The following is a 26573-nucleotide window of genomic DNA, read 5'->3' on the forward strand; positions in this document are numbered from 1 at the left end:
ACAGTGTACGCGCATATCTAGTAAAATTTATTTACAATTGGTTTGTATAAAAGTTTGATGAGCTGAAGACACCCCCTCCATTTTATTTCGTCATTAGGCAGACAGGAGGCATTACATCATTAGGCAGACAGGATGCATTTCGTCATTAGGCAATCCGGTGAATCAGTCACGAAGTGAAGGAGGGCATACAGATGGGGAATGTTGCAATACTAGTTGTATGTTTATTTTGTGAATTTTGCAATACTAGTTGTATGTTTGTTTTGGGAATGTTTCGATACTAGTTGTATGTTTGTTTTGGGAATGTTGCAATACTAGTTGTATGTTTGTTTTGGGGTAGGGATCAGTGGTTGAGTGTGTAGGTTGATGGATTAATGTGTTAATGGATGTGTATGTGTAGGTGGATGTGTGGGTGGATGTGTGGGTGGGTGGATGTGTGGGTGTATGTGTGGGTGTATGTGTGGGTGGATGTGTAGGTGGATGTGTGGGTGTATGTGTGGGTGGATGTGTGGGTGGATGTGTGGGTGGATGTGTGGATCACATAACATGTTTGGTTTGGCTTGATTCCAGCGTCACCTTATCTTTTCTAATGTCACCTGCCGATAAGAAACAAGGTAAATCAATTATTTAACTTTTCTAATGTCACCTGCCGATAAGAAAAAAGGTAAATCAATTATTTAACTTTTCTAATGTCACCTGCCGATAAGAAACAAGGTAAATCAATTATTTAACTTTTCTAATGTCACCTGCCGATAAGAAACAAGGTAAATCAATTATTTAACTTTTCTAATGTCACCTGCCGATAAGAAACAAGGTAAATCAATTATTTAACTTTTCTAATGTCACCTGCCGATAAGAAACAAGGTAAATCAATTATTTAACTTTTCTAATGTCACCTGCCGATAAGAAACAATGTAAATCAATTATTTAACTTTTCTAATGTCACCTGCCGATAAGAAACAATGTAAATCAATTATTTAACTTTTCTAATGTCACCTGCCGATAAGAAACAAGGTAAATCAATTATTTAACTTTTCTAATGTCACCTGCCGATAAGAAACAAGGTAAATCAATTATTTAACTTTTCTAATGTCACCTGCCGATAAGAAACAAGGTAAATCAATTATTTAACTTTTCTAATGTCACCTGCCGATAAGAAACAAGGTAAATCAATTATTTAACTACTGGTGAGGTAATTCAATAATTTAAGTACTGGTGAGGTAAATCAATCAATTAACTACTGGTGAGGTAATTCAATAATTTAACTACTGGTGAGGTAATTCAATAATTTAACTACTGGTTGTATGTTTGTTTTGGGAATGTTGTATGTTTCGGGAATGTTTTTTGTTTGTTTTGGGAATGCTGTATAGTTGTTTTGAGAACGTTTTACAAAAACCCTAACCTAAGGGAATTAACTGAGTAATACACATAAATTATTACGACTAATGTCCCCTGTACTGAAACTGGTAGCGGAACATTAGCTTTGATAAGGGCAGATCAGCCAGAACGAAGTTACTGTACTAAAATATTTACCAAATAAAACGAGAGTGATCTCCCCTAAACTTTCTCGAATATTTTTCTATAAAACTGTGGGGGATGGCAACTCGGGATATAGATATGATTATTAACGTGAGGTGTCAAAACGGCCAATGACAAAACGACCCCGTCAAAACGGCCCCGACATAAGAGCCCCATCAAATCGACTACGTCAAAGGGGCCAGAAACAAATGGACCCCGTCATGTAGGCTGCCGACATATAAACTCATGATAAAGGGCTCCAGTCAATAAAGCCCCAACGACTGCTCACCTGCGAGACAGCGTGGGGCAAGGATTTGTTGGGGCAGGGGGAAAGGTTAGTCGGGACATGGGGCCCTGGTCTCAGCAGGTGGTTTAGCCGAGTGGTTTAGCCGAGTGGTTTAGCCGAGTGGTTTAGCCGAGTGGTTTAGCCGAGTGGTTTAGCCGAGTGGTTTAGCCGAGTGGTTTAGCCGAGTGGTTTAGCCGAATGGTTTAGCCGAGTGGTTTAGCCGAGTGGTTTAGCCGAGTGGTTTAGCCGAGTGGTTTAGCCGAGTGGTTTAGCCGAATGGTTTAGCCGAATGGTTTAGCCGAGTGGTTTAGCCGAGTGGTTTAGCCGAGTGGTTTAGCCGAGTGGTTTAGCCGAATGGTTTAGCCGAATGGTTTAGCCGAGTGGTTTAGCCGAGTGGTTTAGCCGAGTGGTTTAGCCGAGTGGTTTAGCCGAATGGTTTAGCCGAGTGGTTTAGCCGAGTGGTTTAGCCGAGTGGTTTAGCCGAGTGGTTTAGCCGAGTGGTTTAGCCGAGTGGTTTAGCCGAATGGTTTAGCCGAATGGTTTAGCCGAGTGGTTTAGCCGAGTGGTTTAGCCGAGTGGTTTAGCCGAGTGGTTTAGCCGAATGGTTTAGCCGAGTGGTTTAGCCGAGTGGTTTAGCCGAGTGGTTTAGCCGAGTGGTTTAGCCGAGTGGTTTAGCCGAGTGGTTTAGCCGAATGGTTTAGCCGAGTGGTTTAGCCGAGTGGTTTAGCCGAATGGTTTAGCCGAGTGGTTTAGCCGAGTGGTTTAGCCGAGTGGTTTAGCCGAGTGGTTTAGCCGAGTGGTTTAGCCGAGTGGTTTAGCCGAGTGGTTTAGCCGAGTGGTTTAGCCGAGTGGTTTAGCCGAATGGTTTAGCCGAGTGGTTTAGCCGAGTGGTTTAGCCGAGTGGTTTAGCCGAGTGGTTTAGCCGAATGGTTTAGCCGAGTGGTTTAGCCGAGTGGTTTAGCCGAGTGGTTTAGCCGAGTGGTTTAGCCGAGTGGTTTAGCCGAGTGGTTTAGCCGAATGGTTTAGCCGAGTGGTTTAGCCGAGTGGTTTAGCCGAGTGGTTTAGCCGAGTGGTTTAGCCGAGTGGTTTAGCCGAGTGGTTTAGCCGAGTGGTTTAGCCGAGTGGTTTAGCCGAGTGGTTTAGCCGAGTGGTTTAGCCGAGTGGTTTAGCCGAGTGGTTTAGCCGAATGGCTTAGCCGAGTGGTTTAGCCGAGTGGTTTAGCCGAATAGTTTAGCCGAGTGGTTTAGCCTGTGACCTACTTAGGTCTGGTAATGTTTATTTTTACATTTTGTTATAATACCATATATGGTCTGTGGTGCAATGACCGGTTTTTTCCGCTGTCTTACTAAGAGAGTCTTAGACTCAGAAATTTTCCATCAAGATATGATTGATTGATTCAGACCAGATGACCACCCCAACCAATGGCCTTATGATTTGAAGGTGACCTTCCATGTTGCCTAAGTCTATAAATAGACTGCGCACAGATGTCTCGAGGCAGTTCATTGATCAGACGTCGTTGAGAGACATAAGCCCTGTGTGTTGCCGTTTAGTACTAAGTTGTTTAAGTAGCATATTCTTATATTATTTGTGGTTAAGTAATTCTTTATGCTTATAGCAACGTTGTGTATACTGTGGTGGTTTTTCTGAAGTGTTAAAAGCTGTGATAGTGTATCATATTATTTTTTCCCACGAATTGTAAGTTGGGTTTTGTTCATTCTGTAAATCTATTCTATTCCTGTATAAATCTAGTGTTCTGCCACGACTTTGTACACTCATACAAGTTATATGCAGATTAAATGTATTGTTGGCATCAGTAGTTTCTCTAGTGTTTCCCCTAGACATCAATTACGAGTCCTAGCGAACTAGTGTGTTAACTTTCTTTTATTTAGGCTTGTCGCCATCTGTGCATAATCAGTTAAACGAATCCGGGAGCGTTCGCCAACTATCTGGCTGATAGATTGGTGTCCGTTACAAAAGTGGGGACTCGCCGGCATGTAATCTGTTGTACGAGTTGTTGGTTTAAACACTAGGTTCAGTTCTAGTTAGTTGTTTCTTAATCCAGTGGGGCTTTGTAAAAGCGCCGCTCAAGGCTAGAGTTATCTAGGTCAGAAAGCCAGACGTGTCCTAAGTTTAATGAAATAGATTTGGTTGTCTTCTTTAACTCATTCGAGAGTTTAGCGAAGGCATGTGAATGGCCCGAAACTTCCATTACTGCTTTATTGAGCACGGTTCTTACAGGAAAAGCTGAAAACACATATCAGGCACTCTCTCAAGACGTTCAAACTAACTATGGGCTGGTCAAGACTGCCATTTTGAAAGCCTACGAATTGACTCCAGAGGCCTATCGGATAAAATTCCGAACACTCCGCAAGCTACCCACTCAATCCTATGTGGAATTTCTCTTCGAAAAAGAGAAAATTTTCTCAAGGTGGCTAAATTCAGAGGAAGTTTCAGAGTTTGAGAAACTCAAGTCACTTGTTCTGAGGGAGGAATTCCTAAATTCCCTACCTGAAGACATCCGTCTACATATCCTGGATAATAGGATAGTCGACATCAAGAAGGCTGCTGAGTCGGCTGACACGTATACGTTGGTTCATAAGAGACCACAAGTGTCAGGAAAACGCCTCAATCCTGTACTTCCCCTTTTTGGCAACAGTCCCCCTGTTGGCCAATCCTTGAAGTCGTTACAGTCCAGAGAGAAGCCCAGATCCACTCTCAGTCGTCGAGCAGTATGCCAATACTGCAAGAGACCTGGTCACTTTCTAAAGGACTGCTATAAGCGTCATCAAGTTAACAGAGAGGTTGTGCGTACCTCAGCGCACAATGCTCTCATCCATCAAGCAGCCAGTTCAAATCTGAACTCTAGTCTTCAGAATGACACTAACCCTAAGTGTCCACAGGAAGGAAATCAAGTCTCCACCCATTACGTTCAGTCACATTTTGACTGTTCACGCCACCATCCAGTTTCTTCCGAGTCTACCGATCTCGAGGGATCGAGAAAGGTTGACTTTTCATCTTTCATTGCAGAGGCTGTCATTAGCAAACCAGGTGATCCGTTGTCTCAGCGGAATATCACCGTCCTAAGAGACACAGGAGCGTCACAGTCACTTCTTTTGAAAAGCTCAATGGACATTACACCGGAGACGAACACCGGAAATGTTTCCATTATCCAAGGAGTGGGGGCAGAATCCACCGTGGTCCCTCTACACAAGTTTTCCCTGAAACATCATCTCGTCGAAGGTGAAGTCATTTTAGGTGTGATAGATAGTATTCCTGTCCCAGGAGTACACCTGCTTCTAGGGAATGACCTTGCGGGAAGCAAAGTATACCCCTATACGGTTCAAAACCCTTTGTCAACATTTCAAGATAATGATAATGAACTTATCCTGCATGTGTGGTGACAAGAAGCCAGACCAAACAATTGGCTGACACAACGTCTGGACCACACCTACCATCATCGTCAAGAAATTCGACTCCCAAACTGGAGTCTATGCTTCCAGAGAACACAAGCCTGGGCTTACCCCTAAGGATATCTCAGGAAGACATCATTAAAGCTCAACAAGTCGACGCGGAACTAAAAGCAATAGTCGAAAAATCACTCTCAGCTGACGATGGGGAGTATTTCTCCGAGAACGACCTCTTCTTTCGTCGATCTGTACCGGTGGATGCCTCACCTGCCGAACCATGGTTGGGTAAAAACCAGCTGTGGGTCCCTCCACCTTATCGGCATGAAATACTGAAACTGGCACATGACCATCCGATGTCAGCGCACCCAGGAGTCACGAAAACAATGGCGAAGATCAAAGAACTGTTTTTTTTGGCCAAGAATGAGAAATGATGTGTCGCGTTACTGCAAAAGTTGCACGAACTGTCAGTTGGCCGGGAAGCCAAACCAGAAAATTCCTAAGGCCCCTTTGAATCCGATTCCTGTGTTAGAAGAACCCTTTTCTAAAATCATCATGGACTGTGTAGGTCCCTTGCCTAAAACCAAGGCGGGCAACGAGTACCTACTTACCTTTATGTGTTCAAGTACCCGTTTTCCCGAGGCGTTCCCCTTACGGAACATTAAGGCAAAGACGGTAGTCAGAGCCATGACCCGGTTTTTCACTACCTTTGGATTACCTAGAATCGTTCAAACAGACCAAGGCAGCAACTTCACCAGCCACCATTTTCAGGAAGCGCTAGCCAAGCTAGGCGTTACCCACGTCACCAGCTCAGCCTACCACCCTCAGTCTCAAGGTGTACTTGAGAGGTTTCACCAGTCACTGAAAACCATGCTGAGAACGTTCGCTAAAAGTAACACCCAATGGGATGAAACTGTTCCATGGATTATTTTCGCCGCTAGAGACTGTGTTCAGGAATCTCTAGGTTACTCTCCTTTTCAGCTTGTGTTTGGACATTCTGTCCGTGGTCCCCTGAAGCTGATCCACGAGCGTTGGACAGGTACCAGTAACCATCCAGTGGAGAACTTTGACGATTTTCACGTTCGATTGAAAGCCGTGTGCGAATTGGCTCACAAGAACTTAAGAAAGACCCAAGTGAGAATGAAAGGACTGTATGATAAGAGTTCTCGTAAGCGAACATTCAATACAAGCGAGAAAGTTCTTGTGCTCGTGCCTAACCTGAACAATGCGTTATCCTTAAGATATTGTGGACCTTTTACGGTGCATTCAAAATTAAGTGATTTGAACTATGTTGTAAATACTCCAGACAGAAGAAAGAAACAGACAGTGTATCATGTTAACTCACTGAAAAAGTATTATGATAATTGTAACAGTTTTCATTCCACAGCTAAAATTACTTTACCTGTATGTTCAAATGTTTCTGATGATGTGATACATGATAAACTGAAACCCCCAAAATTGGTAAATTCTTCCTTTTTAGATCATTTAAATGAACACCTTATGCATTTGTCCACTGAGGAAAGCCACAAATTGTCTCAGTTATTTCCCTCTATTTTTGGGGATGTCCCCAAAGAAGCAAAGGTACCACCTCATGATGAAGATGTAGGTGATGCAAAGGCTGTCAAACAACACCCCTATAGAGTTAACCCGGAAAAAGCTGTTTTGATAAAAGATGAAATTGATTACATGATCAAAAATGATATCATGAAACCCAGTTTAGCAATTGGAGTTCCCCCTGCCAGTGGTCCCAAAAGATACGGACCAGGATGTGGTACAGTGGTTAGGATCTCGGCGCGCCACGGCGGCGACCGAGGTTCAATTCCTCGGTTCAAATTACTGTGATTCAGTGATTAGGGTGGCCCTGTTACGCAGTGGCCTGGATCACGGGTTTCGGTTCCCGGTTAGATCCCATGGCCCTCGGTGGTGGCCTGTGTGGTCGAGAATTGTAACTTAAGTGGTCTAGTGATTAGACACTTGAGTGATCTGTGAGTCTAGGTGGCCCACAAATTTTAATCTGGAAATTTCCCATATTAAGGGAACTGATAATGTTGTGGCTGACTGTTTGTCAAGGATGTAAAATCTTATTACACACATTGATCATGTGACATGTTTTGTGGTTGGTTAAGACCATATACAAGTGGTTTGTTTGGGTGACACTCACATGAATGTGAGTGGTCTGAGTTTTGAATTTTTTTCAAAATTACAATCCTGTTGAATATTTTGTTTATTTTCAGGTGAACCTTATTTAAAGGTGGTTTTTCATTATATGTAATCTTTTATGATAATATGTCTCATATGACTCAGTTGATATTGTAGCTTGTCATTGAAATAAAGGAATTACCCTGTCGGGTTTACCACTTTTAGTATCCACATGGAAATATTGTAATACCCCTTTCTGAGGGACTTTGATGTATTATTATTTTTTGAAAGGGTTACTCCCCTTTCACGAATTGTAAAAGATTGAGTTACTTCCCTTTTATTTCCAGGGATGTTTTCACCTGGTATTAAGATTTTGGTTTGCTACATTTGTAGGACATTTTTTTTTATTTTATGCCAGATTGGTTCCTTATGTATGTTTTTGTGGAACCTATCTGCCACTTCCAAAAAGGGAGGGGATGTGACCTACTTAGGTCTGGTAATGTTTATTTTTACATTTTGTTATAATACCATATATGGTCTGTGGTGCAATGACCGGTTTTTTCCGCTGTCTTACTAAGAGAGTCTTACACTCAGAAATTTTCCATCAAGATATGATTGATTGATTCAGACCAGATGACCACCCCAACCAATGGCCTTATGATTTGAAGGTGACCTTCCATGTTGCCTAAGTCTATAAATATACTGCGCACAGGTGTCTCGAGGCGGTTCATTGATCAGACGTCGTTGAGAGACATAAGCCCTGTGTGTTGCCGTTTAGTACTAAGTTGTTTAAGTAGCATATTCTTATATTACTTGTGGTTAAGTAATTCTTTAAGCTTATAGCAACGTTGTGTATACTGTGGTGATTTTTCTGAAGTGTTAAAAGCTGTGATAGTGTATCATATTATTTTTTCCCACGAATTGTAAGTTGGGTTTTGTTCATTCTGTAAATATATTTTATTCCTGTATAAATCTAGTGTTCTGCCACGAGTTTGTACAATCATTACAAGTTATATGCAGATTAAATGTATTGTTGGCATCAGTAGTTTCTCTAGTGTTTCCCCTAGACATCAATTACGAGTCCTTGCGAACTAGTGTGTTAACTTTCTTTTATTTAGGCTTGTCGCCATCTGTGCATAATCAGTTAAACGAATCCGGGAGCGTTCGCCAACTATCTGGCTGATAGATTGGTGTCCGTTACAAGCCGAGTGGTTTAGCCGAATGGCCGCGGCGAATCTGGGGTAAAAGCAACTTATTTTTATAATAGTTTATCTATTATAAGAAATAGTATTATTTAATTTAAGGGTATCTATCTATGACTTCATAAATGAGTCGGTTATAGGCTGTTCCAACTCAGAGTGTGGGGAGAGGTGTCCACGCTGTACCTTCCTACCTCCAGTATGCTTGTAGGTTATCAAAACAAAATGCCGTTATCCTGTAAACATGCATACCATACATTTACACTTTTGTGCTCGCTTTTAAGCAACAGATCTTTACTGTTGTAAATTAAACATTATCAAAATTTTAAAATTGGTGAAATTTAGCTGTTAAGGGCTCGATATGTTTGTGAATTGATGCTGGTTCACGAAAATCAATTTCATTCAGGTATTAAAAAGAGGTTATAGTGGTAGTGGAGTTAGGATAAAATGGTTACTTTTATGCCAATAGTGGTCACACGATTCATTTGTTTTGAACCAATATGTCGGGAGTCATTTTGTCCGAAACCAATATGTCGGGAGCCCATTTGTCGGTAGGCAATATGTCGTCGGCCCATTTGTCAGGAGCCCATTTGTCTTGAGCCTATTTGTCAGGAGCCATTTGTCGGGAGCCTAAATGACGGGAGCCTATTTGACGGGTCTATTTTGACTGGTTCGTTTTGTCGGGGGTAGATTTGACGGGGCTATTTTAACGGGGCCGTTTTGACAGGGCCAATATGTCCCGGGCCGTTTTGACAGGTGCACCGTTTATCACTCACCGACTAAGTGTCAGGCACTTAGAGGGTGCTATCGTGAGCCCCGATTACACTAACGCAGGGGCGCCGCGTGTGGCTCGGTTTAATCATCGAATGTCGTGTCCCACCTTGTCAATATTTTAAGGTGCTCCTTAAAACTAACGTAGGCACCATAGTGCTCACGGGAAAGCCCAGGGCGCCAAATCGAAACCTGCAGGGGCGCCAGGGGACATGCCTGATTCGATATAGTCAACGATTATTGTTGTCCATCATGTCTTTAATATATAGTCTTTTTTTTAAACGAATGTATGCACCATAGTGCTCATATGGGAGCCCGGGGCGCTTCGAGTCATGCAATAGCCGGTACGCCGGCGGCTGTGCCTGTTGAAGTTTTACCGCTAAATATAGTAGTATTCCTTACCCGAAAGGCAGGACGACCAATTAACGGATACCAAGTGCTAAGTTAGCCGCTCTGGAACTCTAGGCGCCAAACAATGTATTAAAAAAATATCGCATCTTCCCGGGTGTTTCCCATTAGAGATTTTTTTTCCTCGCAGAAACCTTTTCGGGAGTATTCTCATCAACTCCCCAAAGTTTCATGGCACTTGGATGAACGATGTCGAATAAAACCCGACTTTTTAAAAAAATATGCCGCATATAGAGAAAAATGGAACACTCCCTGGGCGCCGCCCTTGAGAAAATAAAAAAGATAATTTAGCAGAAAGCTGCCCTGGAGTGTTCTAATCAACTACCCACAGTTTGATGTCGATCGGAAGAACGGTGTCAAACCGCAATCGACTTTTATTTTTATATACCATATATAGAGAAGGATCGAATTGAGCCCTATCGGGGCGCTACCTCTGCGAATTCGAATTATTTTTTTCGCAGAAACCTCCCCAGGAGTATTCGCAACTTATTCCTAAACTTTCATGGCGATCGGATGAAAGGTGTAGTAATGCATAAAAGAAAAACAGACACACAGATACACATACATTATATATATATATATATATATATATATATATATATATATATATATATATAAATAAATAAATATATATATATATATATATATATATATATATATAAAATAGATAGATTGGTTAGTGCAAAAGTTTTATTAAGATGAGTTGTGAATAGGATCTAGAAGATTTCCATTCAGACACATTTTCAAAATAGCATTAAACTGGAATAGATTGAATGATTCCTTTTGATCGCCATTACACGCCATCAAATATTTGATTACCATTACACGACATCAAATATTTGATTACACAACACTCACCAATAACTAAACGAACAGCCATATACTGAACCATGTCTTGATTCGACCCAAGTACAGAAAAATGTCCTGATTTGACCCACGTCGACCCACGTACTGACCCTTGTCCTGATTTGACCCGTGTACTGACCCATGTCCTGATTCGACCCACTTACTGACCCATGTTCTGATTCGACCCACTTACTGACCCATGTCCTGATTTGACCCACGTACTGACCCATGTACTGGGAAAACCTCCAGTCCCCGTTGAGAAAGATTTCCTCTGAGAAGAGCTCCGTGTCGCTGAGATCGCTGTGGTACATGAGCATCCACTCCTTGGCCCTCAGAGCGTCCTCCTCCATACGCTTTCTCTTCCACAGTAGGAAGCTCATGACGTAGGTCAGCAACACGCTGCCCACGATGAAACACAGGACCATGACGATGATGTGGATGTTCATTCTTCTGGTGGCGGCTGTCATCTGGTGGCAGCAGACGGCAACAATTAACACACACAGCAGACGGCAACAATTAACACACACACAGCAGACGGCAACAATTAACACACACACACACACAGCAGACGGCAACAATTAACACACACACACAGCAGACGGCAACAATTAACACACACAGCAGACGGCAACAATTAACACACACACACCCACAGCAGACGGCAACAATTAACACACACAGCAGACGGCAACAATTAACACACACAGCAGACGGCAACAATTAACACACCCACAGCAGACGGCAACAATTAACACACACAGCAGACGGCAACAATTAACACCAATTAGACCAATACAAACAACCTTATTTGAATAATACAAAAAACCCAAATTTGACCAATACAAACAAACCTATTTGACCAACACAAGCAACCCTATTTGACCAACACAAGCAACCCTATTTGACCAACACAAGCAACCCTATTTAACCAATAACTCTAGTTGACCAATACAAACAACCCTATTTGACCAACACAAGCAACCATATTTGACCAACACAAGCAACCATATTTGACCAACACAAGCAACCATATTTGACCAATACAAACAATCCTATTTGAACAATACAAACAATCCTATTTGACCAATACAAATAATCCTATTTGACCAATACAAGCAGCTGGATCAACTGACCGAGACGTAGGCGTGTGTTGAACTGTAGGCCACCATGCTGACCACGCCCACATAGACGACATACTCCGTGTCTTTCTCTAGCGGCTTGTTGTGGTTAGACTGTTGATGAAAGGGTGACACACTTCATGGCAGGGTGACACACTTGATGGCAGGGTGACACACATGATGACATGGTGACACACTTGATGGCAGGGTGACACACTTAGTGACAGGGTGACACACTTGATGGCAGGGTGACACACTTGATGGCAGGGTGACACACTTAGTGACAGGGTGACACACTTAGTGACCGGGTGACACACTTAGTGACAGGGTGATACACATAGTGACAAGGTGACACACTTGATGACAGGGTGACACACATGATGGCAGGGTGACACACGTAGTGACAAGGTGACACACTTGATGACAGGGTGACACACTTGATGGCAGGGTGACACACTTAGTGACAGGGTGACACACTTAGTGACAGGGTGACACACTTAGTGACAGGGTGACACACATGATGACAGGGTGACACACTTGATGGCAGGGTGACACACTTAGTGACAGGGTGACACACTTAGTGACAGGGTGACACACTTGATGACAGGGTGACACACTTAGTGACAGGGTGACACACTTAGTGACATGGTGACACACTTAGTGACAGGGTGACACACTTAGTGACAGGGTGACACACTTAGTGACAGGGTGACACACTTGGTGACAGGGTGACACACTTGATGGCAGGGTGACACACTTAGTGACAGGGTGACACACTTAGTGACAGGGTGACACACTTGATGACAGGGTGACACACTTAGTGACAGGGTGACACACTTGATGACAGGGTGACACACTTAGTGACAGGGTGACACACTTAGTGACAGGGTGACACACTTGATGGCAGGGTGACACACATGATGACATGGTGACACACTTAGTAACAGGGTAACACACTTGATGGCAGGGTGACACACTTAGTGACATGGTGACACACTTGATGGCAGGGTGACACACTTAGTGACATGGTGACACACTTAGTGACAGGGTGACACACATGATGGCAGGGTGACACACAGGATGGCAGGGTGACACACTTAGTGACATGGTGACACACTTGATGACAGGGTGACACACTTGATGACAGGGTGACACACTTGATGACAGGGTGACACACTTGATGGCAGGGTGACACAGTTAGTGACAGGGTGACACACTTTGTGACAGGGTAACATAGTTAATGACCAGGTGACACAGTTGATAACAGACTGAGCCACGTGAAAGAGCTACAACAACAATGAGTGATCACGTGACAGTTGACCTACATTTCCTTGACCAATCAAAAACTCCACGTCCTGGTTCGTGTTGATGAAGCCCACGGTTTGACCCTGGGGTCGGCCGGTCAACAGGCCCGCTTCACGTCTGCTGCGGATGGGGTCACTCGAGCTGTTGTCTAGAGGTAGGGTGTCGCCTGAGATTTGTAGGGGGGGGGGTGTCGCCTGAGATTTCAAACTTTATTCTTGTTCAAGATGCGTTAGTCGTTAAACAGTTTAAAACTACATGTAGTACATGTATTTACCCTTAATTTGAAACCAGTTTTTATTTATCAATTTTGATCGGTAGCCTAGAAAATGATATGTGAATAAACGCGTTTGTTTTTAAATGGCTACAATGATTATGAAATGACTGATTTTCAGTGATACGGTGGGTAGGTTTTTAGCGCAATTTCCATACGGACAATTGCGATTATTAATTCGTTATTTCTGGATGGATGGATGTGTGTCCGCAGCTTTAAGTCGTATCTCCTCCTCAACGAAGCAATATCGAGGACTAGTTCCAAAGCAAATATGTTAAGCAAGTTCCGAGAATGATTGTGGGCCAAAAAAATTCCCGGAATTCCTTCCTGGATTTCCCGGAAAAGCCAAAAAACCTTTTTAAAAAACAGTTTTTGGCCCATATCTCGGCAACCAGACCACTTAGCGACTTGAAACATTTACCAATCGATTCCTGCCATAATTTAGAACAATATTGCCGAAGAAAGTTTTCAAAAATATCCTTTCGTTCGGTCACAAATTTTTTTTTTTTTAATTTACATAAACACCTACAAACCGATCGTTCTCCTAGCTTGAACGCACCCCAGCATTATACGTCTTGTGTTTTGTCCCCGTGTGTGCTTTACGCTACGACAGAGCTACGGGTTATGAACATAATACACTACAGTACTATATAGCAATATATAGATATAGATCTATGGGGAAAGGGATGTGTCAAAATAATCTATTTTTCGCTGTCTTTTAGATCTTGCTATAAGTTTATCTTTTACTTATTAATTCAAACGTTATTTTTGTACCCTATTAATTTATTTATAATTTATATGAGAGTGATAGGGAGTTACAATTACAAGGTTTTGTTTCGCTAGGCCTAATCATTTTTTCAAATTTTTTAAAAACAAACTTGATCACTATCTATTTTTAGATAACATAAGGAGATTGCGCTTAAATTGTCACTAGACTTTTTATTAACTTGTTTTAAAAAGTGTTGTTGTGACGCTAGATTTCTCCACACGGCGGGCAAAATGGGCGGGCATAGTATTAGTTACAGTGGCGTAGGCAGGGGGGGTAGGTGGGTCATAACCCCCCCCCCCCCCCATAGACCCCTCGGTATATATATAAAAAGTATGAGGGGGTGCAAATCGAAAGTTTGAGGGGGGGGATGCACATCGACAGTTTGTCCCCGGGTAAAAATTGGAACCCCTCCCCCCCCCCCCTTGAGACGATCCTGGCTACGCCACTGATTAGTTAGCTGTTGTTTTTACCCTGCATGATTTAAAAAGTATAAATAACATTAACTTAGTAGAAAGCAAAAATAATTTTCTATAGTTTAAAATATAGAAAATAGTATGTTTAGAACAAAATTAAATAAAGCAATTCACGTTTTGGTTACTTTAATTATGTTCTATTCGACATTCTCATTCTCAGCGATTAGACAAAAATCATCCATTGTTAAAACTAGACCGGCATCGTTGAATAATACGCAAAAATAACTATTTTAAGTATATATTCTGAAATGACCATGAAACATTGTTAAATAAACCGGGAGTGATCTCCCTTAAACTTCCTCGAATATTCTTATATAACACTACGGGAGTGGCAACTCGAGACATAGACAATATTTTAAATCCATTTTTAATTACTGAAACTATTTAAAATAGAATAGCATCTCGTAGAAAAAAGAACTACACACCAATTGAACGCCAAATAAAATGTTTATAATAGTGCGGAATATTATTAGTACTTTGTAAATTCACATGCGGTTTTTAAGAAATCTGAAATAGCGAAAATTACTACTTCCGGTTAACGGAAATTACTCAAAATTTGACAGAACACAGAAAATTAGATGTTTTACTTACATGTGAAATTTCATTTATCTATCTGAAATAGTACTCAAGTTATAGGCTTTTGAAAAATAGAAAGAAGAAAAAGTTCAACTTTTGGTTATCGGATATCGCTCAAAAGTTGAAACGGATCTACGATTTTGATATAATATTTATATATGAAAGTTCAGCAACCTAGCTGTATTCAAGGTATCGTGTTTACAGACACACACACGTATAGACATACGGACAAGATTGCACAACTATGTTTAACACAATATCCAGATCGACGTGGCACAGCCACATACTCTAGCATGTGGCTGAACCACACACACACACACACACACAAGTCTAGCGTGGCTGAATCTCCATTCCCCCATACACAAGCTTAACCACACACACACACCTACCTATACCTGTGTCAGATGCTCTTTGTATTCGGATATCAAAGCCAGTGAAAGGTCCTTTATTCAGATCAATCTTGGTGGCAAAGATCATGATCTTTATGGATGTGTCAGTCGTATACACGAGTCTAAAAGAAAAGTCAAGCTGGATAATGTGGGGTATTGGTGGATAATCTGGGGTGAGGGTGGATAATCTAGGCTATGTGTGGATAATCTGTGGTGTGGGTGGATAATCTGGGCTATGTGTTGATAATCTGGGCTATGTGTATAATCTAGGCTATGTGTGGATAATCTGGGCTATGTGTGGATAATCTAGGCTATGTGTGGATAATCTGGGGTGAGGGTGGATAATCTGGGCTATGGGTGGATAATCTGGGGTGTGAGTGGATAATCTGGGGTGTGGGTGGATAATCTGAGCTATGTGTGGATAATCTGGGCTATGTGTGGATAATCTGGGCTATATGTGGATAATCTGGGGTGAGGGTGGATAATCTGGGGTGTGGGTGGATAATCTAGGCTATGGGTGGATAATCTGGGGTGTGGGTGGATACTCTGGGGTGTGGGTGGATAATCTGGGGTGTGGGTGGATAATCTAGGCTATATGTGGATAATCTGGGGTGTGGGTGGATACTCTGGGGTGTGGGTGGATACTCTGGGGTGTGGGTGGATGATCGGGGTTTAGGCAGGTAGCCAGCTAAAGCAGGTAACTTACTGGGGTATGGGTGGGTAATCGGGTACCGCCTGCAATGTCCACATGATTTTCTCGATGCTCTTTCTTGACGCCCATTTAGGATCTCTGGCACTGACTCGATAGCTCTGGTGGAGTTCCAGGTTGCAGACAGTTTTCGATTTGATGACGTTTGGCACCAGGTAACTGACCTGCTCGCCTGTCCTATTGTTGGTCAGGTTAAACTGGACAAGACACAATTAACGTTGGTCAGGTTAAACTGGACAGGACACAATTAACGTTGGTCAGGTTAAACTGGACAAGACACAATTAACGTTGGTCAGGTTAAACTGGACGAGACACAATTAACGTTGGTCAGGTTAAACTGGACAAGACACAATTAACGTTGGTCAGGTTAAACTGGACGAGACACAATTAACGTTGGTCAGGTTAAACTGGACAGGACACAATTAACGTTAGTCAGGTTAAACTGGACAAGACACAATTAACGTTGGTCAGGTTAAACTGAACGAGACACAATTAACGTTGGCTACATGTCTGCCATATTTCGACTACATACTTGGGCCTTGGGCTACAGTCCCGGCATAGTTGGGCTACACATCCAAGTATAATTGGGCTACAGACCCTAGTATAATTGGGCTACACCCCCAGTATAATTGGGCTACACACCCCCAGTATAATTGTGCTACACGTCACAGTATAATTGGGCTACACCCCCAGTATAATTGGGCTACACCCCCAGTATAATTGGGCTACATACCTCCAGCAGTGTTGGGCTACACCCCCAGTATAATTGGGCTACACCCCCAGTATAATTGGGCTACACTCCCAGTGTAATTGGGCAACACACCCTATTGGGCTACACATCCCAGTAAAATTGGGCTACACACCCCCAGTATAATTGGGCTACACCCCCAGTATAATTGGGCTACACCCCCAGTATAATTGGGCTACACCCCCAGTATAATTGGGCTACATTATGTAGCGTACGCAGGGGGGAGCAGGGGGAGCGGCCGCTCCCCCTCTGGTCATTTTCAGCAAAGTGGCGCTTTTTTGGAAACTTTATAAACTCAGAGTTTTAAACAATGATATTTGTTAAAAAATATTTTTGGTCGGCACATCTATGTAAATTACAAGATTTATTTTCATGCAGCAATTAAGCATTATTGTATTAGTCTTGTAGTCTATACGTTTACAACACGTTTTAATAGCTGCATCAGTTTGCCATTCTAAAAATAACCATTACGATGCATTGCAATGTTTAAAAAACCTCTACGGGTAGTAACACTTGGCAAGAGGGGTGTTAAGTTTAAGGCAACTGTATAATGTATTTGCTTACGAATGATTGAATTAGAAAATGTTATACATAAAACTTCACACATAATTACTTTATATATACAGTTTGAATTGTGTGATTATTTTAAAAAAAATTACAATACAGAAACAAATACAACTGATGTGGCACCTCTATTTAAATTTACTTATGAGCTAACTGCGTAGTTGTAGGGAAATTTTGACAAGGTCAACAACGTCATCACGATGAAGTAGTAGTATTCTTACAGTTTGGGCGATAGTGATTACGATTACAAATGATATGAAACAGTTACAACCCCCCTCCCCCATGGACCCCTCTGTAAAAAAATATATTGTCATAATACCACTGCAACTTATTTAAATATATGTTCACTCGGAGTTGGTTATCTCCCTCCCCCCCCCCCCCACACACACACCTCACCACCACAATTGTGTAGAGCGACATTAATGTCACACCTAGGTATACACTGTGTTGGATAATTGACCTAAAGTGACCGGGCAGTGGTGAATGAAGTTGAACCCACCCCCGACCCCCCCCCCCCCCCCCCGCAACCCACCCCGAACTGATCTGTTAAGTACATGTAGAAAAACGCGTAATGATGTACCAAATTACTATGCCGCCAGAAAATTAGCTTTTTAAACGTAAAACTGTGAATATTGTTTTTGCAATTACCAGTAAAAAGGTGTGTGATCAATACAGTGACCTAACCCATACCTATCACTATGTTAAAATGATTTTTAAAGAACACAAAGAAGCAGTAGTTAATTAAAAAAAATATTATCTTAATTAAAAGACCGATATTTAGTTAAATGTAGGCTGTTATTCCGAATGTTATTCTATTATATCGAAAAGCGTGGTTATATACCAACTCTGATTTTAAAAACTTTCATTATGCTGTAAAACTTTAGCGTTTATGATGACGATATATTAAATTCTGATTATAGACAAAAACATTTTGTAAACACGAACCGTGTTAAACAATTTCTTTATATTCTAAAGTAATTGTTTATTGGTTTTGACATTTATAATTAAATGTGTAGATATATACATTTTTATATTAAGAGAGTGATTATTTCCCCTATTTCACCTGTCTTTAATAATTTCAAAGGAATTATAAAGTAAGAATTTTTTTTTTACCAGAATTACAAAACAGATTGTGTTACGTTCATTGTTTTTTGATTGTAGTGTGTTTAGATTGATACAATTTTTGTTTTGTTGGCCTACATTGTGTGTTTTTTATTATTTATTCAGAGTGCTACTTTCAATTTATTTTACATCATAGAGAAGTAATAACATACAGCTAGTAATTTTATGTATATATATATATATATATATATATATATATATATATATATATATATATATATATATATAATACACGTATATGGAACGTGTTAAAATAAAAATTCGGCGCCTTTTTTTGCTCTTTTCGCTCCCCCTACAACGAAAACCTGGATACGCCTCTGGCTACATACCTCCAGCAGTGTTGAGCGCACTGAGAATCCCCGCCACGTGAACGTGATGCACTTTTCTTTAGCGTCAATCTGGTCCAGGTGGGGGCTATCTTTCACTGAAGTGTACAACATAGACACCTGGCCACAACATAGACACCTGGCCACAACATAGACACCTGGCCACAACATAGACACCTGGCCACAACATAGACACCTGGCCACAACATAGACACCTGGCCACAACATAGACACCTGGCCACAACATAGACACCTGGCCACAACATACAAACATAGACCTCCCCATACAAACCTAGGCCACCCCATACAAACATAGACCATCCCATACAAACCTAGGCCATCCCATACAAACCTAGACCTCCCCATACAAACCTAGGCCAACACATACAAACCTAGATCTCCCCATACAAACCTAGGCCAACACATACAAACCTAGGCCTCCCCATACAAACCTCGGCCACCCCATACAAACCTCGGCCACCCCATACAAACCTCGGTCACCCCATACAAACCTCGGCCACCCCATACAAACCTAGACCTCCCCATACAAACCTAGGCCAACACATACAAACCTAGGCCTCCCCATACAAACCTCGGCCACCCCATACAAACCTAGGCCAACACATAGAAACCTAGGCCTCACCATACAAACCTAGGCCAACACATACAAACCTAGGCCTTCCCATACAAACCTCGGCCACCCCATACAAACCTAGGCCACCCCATACAAACCTAGGCCAACACATACAAACCTCGGCCACCCCATACAAACCTAGGCCACCCCATACAAACCTAGGCCAACACATACAAACCTAGACCTCCCCATACAAACCTAGACCTCCCCATACAAACCTAGACCTCCCCATACAAACCTCGGCCACCCCATACAAACCTAGGCCACCCCATACAAACCTAGGCCAACACATACAAACCTCGGCCACCCCATACAAACCTAGGCCACCCCATACAAACCTAGGCCAACACATACAAACCTCGGCCACCCCATACAAACCTAGGCCACCCCATACAAACCTAGGCCAACACATACAAACCTAGACCTCCCCAAACCTAGACCACTCCATACAAACCTAGGCCACCCAATACAAACCTAGGCCTCCCCATACAAACCTCGGCCACCCCATACAAACCTAGGCCACCCCATACAAACCTAGGCCAACACATACAAACCTCGGCCACCCCATACAAACCTAGGCCACCCCATACAAACCTAGGCCAACACATACAAACCTAGACCTCCCCAAACCTAGACCACCCCATACAAACCTAGGCCACCCCATACAAACCTAGGCCAACACATACAAACCTAGACCACCCCATACAAACCTAGACCTCCCCATACAAACCTAGACCTCCCCATACAAACCTAGGCCACCCCATACAAACCTAGGCCACCCCATACAAACCTAGGCCACCCCATACAAACCTAGGCCAACACATACAAACCTAGGCCACCCTATACAAACATAGCCCCCCCCCATACGAACCTACACCACCCCATACAAACCTAGGCCACCCCATACAAACCTAGACCAACACATACAAACCTAGGCCAACACATAAAACTAAGGCCACCCGATAAAAACCTAGATCACCCCATACAAACTTGGGCCACCCCATACAAACTTGGGCCACCCAAGTTAAGGATACTTAACTCGAATGACAAGACAGTTTTGCTATATTGAGCAGAGACATGGAGAGTCTCCAAAGCAAGCACAGCGAAGATACAGACCTTCATGAATAGATGCCGTAGACAGATTTTGAAATTGGTATGGCAGGACAAAGTGCCGAACATAGAATTATGGAGGAAAGCATTTTGGAGGGATGTCTTGGGAGATGGCAAAAGTAATAGCCAGCGATCGGACGAAATGGAAGGACATGGTGGAGACCCTATGTTCCATAAGGAGCAAAGAGGACTAAGTCAAGTCATACAAACCTAAGCCAACCACACAGACCTTGGCCACCCCACACAGACCTTGGCCACCCAATACAAACCTAGACCACTCCATACAAACCTAGGCCACCCCATACAAACCTAGACATCCCCATACAAACCTAGACCTCCCCATACAAACCTAGACCTCCCCATACAAACCTAGGCCACCCCATACAAACCTAGGCCACCCCATACAAACCTAGGCCACCCCATACAAACATAGGCCACCCATCCAAACCAATCAAAGTGAGGCGTGAAGTAAACAAACATGGACGTTGCTCTACCAGCGTGAACCGACGAGGTCGAGGCAGAGAGAGATGTCAACAGAACGAATGCTGCGAGTTGGTTGCCTGTCATTTGACTTGACGCCTGTTTACATGTGTCACAACGCTGTACATCTGTGCAGGCGGAAGTAGGTGCGATCAAAACAAGAGAAAAGTAAACAAAAAATAATGACGTCAAAAATTTTAAATCTTACAATCCAAAATTTAATAGGTAGGACTAGACGCATATATACCATTTATTTAGGCCTACCACCAATTTAGTGCAATACTAGGGCTAAAGACTTACCTCGGCCCTTGTATTTTGTGCACAAAAAGGAACGTATGATAATCCTCAGAGCCGGCGTTAGGAAAACGCGGGGCCTAGGGCCAACCATCCGCGCGGGGCCTTTCCATTATATATATACTAGCCGTCCCGGCCAGGCCCTGCTCTGGCTTCTGTGAAAAACCTTTCTGTTAAAGACCATTACCTGCGTGTTTAGTAATCATCATAAACCCGGCATTGCTCACCCAAATCACGACCAACCAAAACCAAAACAACAAAACGCAAACATAACGCTAACACAATTACAAATACAAACGAAAACAAAAACCTAGCAACAAACCCAACCACAACCACAAACACCAATACAAACACAAAGAAAAAACAAACAAAAAAGCAAACGAAAACAAAAACCTAACAACAAACCCAACCACAAACACCAATACCAACAAAAAAAAAAACGAAAAAGCAAACGAAAACAAACCAAATCCAAACGCAAAACCAACCAAAAACACAAATACAAACCCAAACAAAAAAAAATAAAAACAAAAACGAAAAAAGAAAGAACAAAAACGAACCAAATCAAAACGCAACCACTAACGCAAACCCACCTAAACACAAAGAAAACACTAACGCGAACATAAACGCCCGGGGCAGAATCGCCTGTTTTAGCTTAATAAACGACTATAGTACCCCAACTTATTCATAGTTTTTGCACTCACTTAAACGAACGCGCCTGTTTCAATTTAATGAACAATTATAATACTCCAAGCTTATCCGTAAAATACCTACAACATTTGCACTTGATCAATCCCCGCTAATTATGTAATTATTTTTTTCCCAACACCAAAACAAAGTAATTAAAAAGTAAATGCTTTTCAACTAATGCAATGATTTCATAAAGGGAAGTAATTGTGTTTTGCCTAATTTATCAAAGGGAAGTAAGCGCTATAGGACTAAATAAAAACATAATTAGAATTTTTGTAAAAGATGATATTTTTTTTAAAACTTGTGTTTAATGAACATGCCGACAATTATTACTATAATTTGAAAAATGAAAATGATTTCCCAACACTTTTAAAAGTAATTTTTTAACTCATAAATTTAGACAAACGCGCACGATAATTGATCTAACACTTAAATCCGTAGAAATGCCAACGACAAACATATGCGTTACAGAATTGAGCTTTATATATTAGATATATATATATATATATATATATATATATATATATATATATATATATATATATATGTATAAAGGCCTATATAATGTGATGTACACATAATAACACAAATGTTTTGGAGTTTATAAGCTAATGCCAAACTTTCCACTATAATAACAGATTTTTATCTCTCCCATGTATTAACCCAAAGTTCGTAGTTTTTTTTTCCTTGCTAAGATATTAAATCACTTTTGACAGTTATGTAATTCATACCAAATCACATAAGAAAATTTAATCACGAGCCGAATAATTAGGAAATAAAGTTTACAATACAGAGAACTCGGCCTGATGTATCAAAACAGTATAGACTTCAAAATTTGTTTAGAATTCATACAATATTTTAAAACCAAAATCATTATTGTCTTAACTATTGTAAAGGATTTCCCTACAATAAAAAAAATGTGCTTAATCACTCTACGAATGCAGTTAAGTTCACCAAAGTATCACATATAAATTGAAAGACTAAATCACAACCCTCCATTGCCTCAATCAAAGTTGTGTGACGAGGACAATTCGCTGACTATATCATGTCAGCACCACTGGAAGACGATTGAATAAAACTATTTGGATGAATTCGGTAAATTAATCATTCTGTCTTGGAACGGGTGAATCCTTAAGGTGACACAATATAACAGTTTTAACTTTCTTCCAAAAAATAATAATAAATCACTCTGTGTAATGCCGCCTGATTTGGATCCTAAGCCCCCCCCCCCCTTTACGCTCGTCGCCCTCCGACCACCTCTCTGTACGCAACTGAATGTTAATTTTGTTATACCAAGACAAGTAGGCCTACATATAGAGTTTCTTCCAGGCATCTCTTCGGGGGGGGGGGGGGGGGGGGGGGGGGGCAACCCCCCCCCCCCCTGAAAAAAATTCTAACCGCTCCCCCCCCCCCCCCCCCCCGAATGAAAAGAAATTTATATAATTTATATAGAAAATATATACTTTTAACAGTGTCCGCCCCCCCCCCCCCGAAGGAAGTCTACTGCCCCCCCCCCCCCCCCCCGAAAATTTCAAGTGCCTCCCCCCCCCGGAGAAAAAAGTCTGGAAGAAACACTGTACATATACGACATTATACGACATCTACAACAAGAAAGTCAGGACTAGAGTTCATCACGTCACTAACTGTCTACTACAGACATCCCGTCTGCTCACTAAAAGGACGTCTTCATCGGTCCGCATACAATAGGGTATCTCTTTACGTCGTGGGCTAATTCTCAACCGCCATCTCCAGTCAGCTCAGGTCAAATGCCAGGCGACCGTACCCTACACAAAGGGGAGGTGTAACACTGTTTTTGTATCGAATTACGGCCTGTCCCAGTTCAGGTGGGACTCACCAACATCAAACGTGGCCTCAGTTATAACAATCAGCAACGTCGGCATTCGACCATTTAGTTTTTTCCCAATTGAATTCAGCAACAATTTTTTTAAGTTTACGAACTAATTCAGATAACAATGACAGTGCTGAAGCGCGGGGCCCCTTCAAGCGCGGGGCCTATGGCGACCGCCCCGTTCGCCACCCCCTAACGCCGGCTCTGATAATCCTACCCTTATTAGGGCTATATACATACCACTGTATTAGGGCTATTGAAATGAATTTTAATCCATTTTTAATTATTTAAACTTTTTATAAATAGAATAGAATCTCGTACAAAAAAGAATTGCGCACCAAGTAAACGCCAAACCATATGTGTATAATAGTGCGGAATATAATTAGTAATTTATGCATTTTTTGAGAAATCGGAAATGGCATATATTACTACTTTCCGGTCAACGGAAATAACTCAAAATTTGATAGAAGGCAGAGAATTAGATCTTTTAGTTATATTCGAAATTTCGTTTATCTTCGCCAATTTTAAAGCTTTGATAAAAATGCCCAGAGATCATTATACGAAGAGATTATATTCGTTCACTTTCCCGTAAGCTTCAGCTTATGTTGATGTTCGAATATATCTGCTAGGTGTGCTACTCTCTCCAACTACTCTTTGTCGTTCAAGTACATTAAAAAGTATTGTTTCCCTTGCACTTTTCATCTTTCAAATCAAACACACGATTCACAACATTTCCTTTTTACAGCCAGCTTATTGTAGTGATCCTTATTCATGATTTTGCACAGTTCTTTAAACAGATGGGTGTTTAGGGCTCCAGATTTTTTAAATTAGCAAAATGGATTCAAAAGGGTCTTGCTTGCGAGGGCATACCGGTGAATCATGCAGTGGATTCCCCTTGGTTAGGGAGCTAAATCTTTTACTTTTTTTCTGAAAGCCTGGTTTTGACCCAAACATAGATTGCACACTATCCGTACGAACCCCACATCCGTTTTTTTTTTTCATTTTGATCATCTAGTTTCAAACAACGTATTTTTTTTCTCCATGAATCCTCACAAAATAGCAGCTTCCTTGCTATCTGAATAAATATATTTCACAAAGACAATACTAATACGAACTCCCGTCTGTTGATTTATCAACTTGAAAATCAAACAATGATGAAAGCTTGAATTCATTTAAAATGTGTTCTTTAACATCTACGGACATGTCTGCAATAAGCCGCTTACTCGTATTATTGGACAGAGATATTTGTTGCATCTTTACTGCACTGAAAACCCCATGAATTAATTGCACCATCTTCAACATGAAGGGTTTATGATATTTTCTCCTAATGTGTGTTATGTTCTTTTTACATGGCAATTTAATTTCTAATACGACTTCATATAATGCTGGCAATAATGCTGCCTTTTCCTGGGGAAAACTTCCTGTTCGATCAAGTCTCTGACTTTTGCAACTATTAACTATAAAAATGATTATGGTCGGCTGTGGGCCCCTAAACGGCGTGCACCCCTCCCCCCCCCCCCCCCCATGCATTGCGGGGTCTGGCGGCACTGTAGTTCCGCACCTGAAGAGCGTATTCGTAGGATATGCCGAGCATTTTATCATTTTATTATGTCAATAGACTTACCATTATGATGGTCATGCCGCGCTGTAGGCCTATAATATTGTTTGTATAGTTTATTATTAGATGTTTATATGGGTCGTAACTGAACAGATTCTAATTATGTTGCTGTGGTGGATATTCTTGATTTAGGTCAGAAAAATGCAAAACTCCAACACATAAAAAAGTAGTTATAATACGTTTTTTTTTTTAAAAAAAAAACGTTAATTTAAAAAAATAAAATAAAAAATTTAAAGAATAAGGCCTATGCACTGTCTAATGAGTAATTTAATAATGTAATTTATGATTTCTAAAATGACAAGTAGTTAAATACAACTTCAAAGTCTTTAGAACAGTGTTTCTTCCAGACTTTTTTCTCCGGGGGGGGGGGGCACTTGAAATTTTCGGGGTGGGGGCGGTAAACTTTCTTCGGGGGGGGGGGGCGGACACTGTTAAAAGTATATATTTTCTATATAAATTATATAAATTTCATTTCGTTCGGGGCGGGGGGGCGGTTAAAAAAATTTCGGGGGGGGGGGCGAAGCCCCCCCCCCCCCCCCCCCGAAGAGATGCCTGGAAGAAACTCTGCTTTAGAATACTTTAGATAATTGGCAGGTTTTTTTTCCCTTTAAATATTTGTGCAGAAGACTTAAAAAAAGTAATATTGATTATTATTGATGGTTAGGGACTTTTTTTTAGAGTAAATTAGAAATATTAATTCAGAGAAAGCCTAGACCTAGATAATAATATTTTTTTTTCAAATCTTTGTTCATCTTGTTGACAAACAATACTACTAGCTCCATGGTGATAATCTTTGGCGGCAACTTAAAATATGAATGAATGGGAAAGTACCGCAGAAGAATCAACGTCTAAAAATAGAAATGACCTCTTACCTAGGGTCTATTTCTGTTAGTTGTTTACACATTACTATTATTTTTAAATGGTCATTGGTAGAAACCTTTCAAAGAAGCCACAAAAAATTGG

At 41.4% G+C, this 26573-nt stretch overlaps 1 protein-coding gene across 3 annotated transcripts; it reads right to left on the reverse strand.

Moving 5' to 3' along the window:
• LOC131956650 (uncharacterized) lies at positions 1 to 25667 on the reverse strand. 3 transcript variants are annotated; one of them, XM_059321182.1, is made up of 9 exons: positions 25617 to 25667; positions 21177 to 21290; positions 18942 to 19036; positions 16176 to 16375; positions 15470 to 15591; positions 13012 to 13157; positions 11702 to 11800; positions 10795 to 11035; positions 1 to 593 (listed from the first exon to the last, which is right to left on the reverse strand). In XM_059321182.1, exons 2-9 carry the CDS (start codon positions 21247 to 21249, stop codon positions 535 to 537), a joined length of 1035 nt encoding a protein of 344 aa, XP_059177165.1. In that variant the 5' UTR covers positions 21250 to 21290; positions 25617 to 25667; the 3' UTR covers positions 1 to 534. The 3 variants fall into 3 exon arrangements, with proteins under 3 accessions (XP_059177165.1, XP_059177166.1, XP_059177167.1); XM_059321183.1 differs by lacking the exon at positions 25617 to 25667 and having other exon boundaries at positions 15476 to 15591; positions 21177 to 21326; XM_059321184.1 differs by lacking the exon at positions 25617 to 25667 and having other exon boundaries at positions 13012 to 13139; positions 21177 to 21326.
• Between the last annotated feature and the right edge of the window lie 906 nt (positions 25668 to 26573).

Source organism: Physella acuta, unplaced genomic scaffold (genome assembly GCF_028476545.2).
Source record: "Physella acuta isolate Inbredline_101_S28 unplaced genomic scaffold, ASM2847654v3 ptg001167l, whole genome shotgun sequence".
In the NCBI taxonomy this organism is placed as follows: domain Eukaryota; kingdom Metazoa; phylum Mollusca; class Gastropoda; family Physidae; genus Physella; species Physella acuta.

Bases quoted from the DNA above. Each gene is read 5' to 3' on its own strand.
- LOC131956650 (XM_059321182.1), bottom strand. From the start codon at position 21,249: ATGACAGGCAACCAACTCGCAGCATTCGTTCTGTTGACATCTCTCTCT. The intron at 15,592-16,175 runs GTAAGTTACCTG...CTTTTCTTTTAG, and splicing joins GATTACCCACCCATACCCCA to ACTCGTGTATACGACTGACA. The intron at 11,036-11,701 runs GTCAGTTGATCC...TGCTGCCACCAG, and splicing joins CAACACACGCCTACGTCTCG to ATGACAGCCGCCACCAGAAG.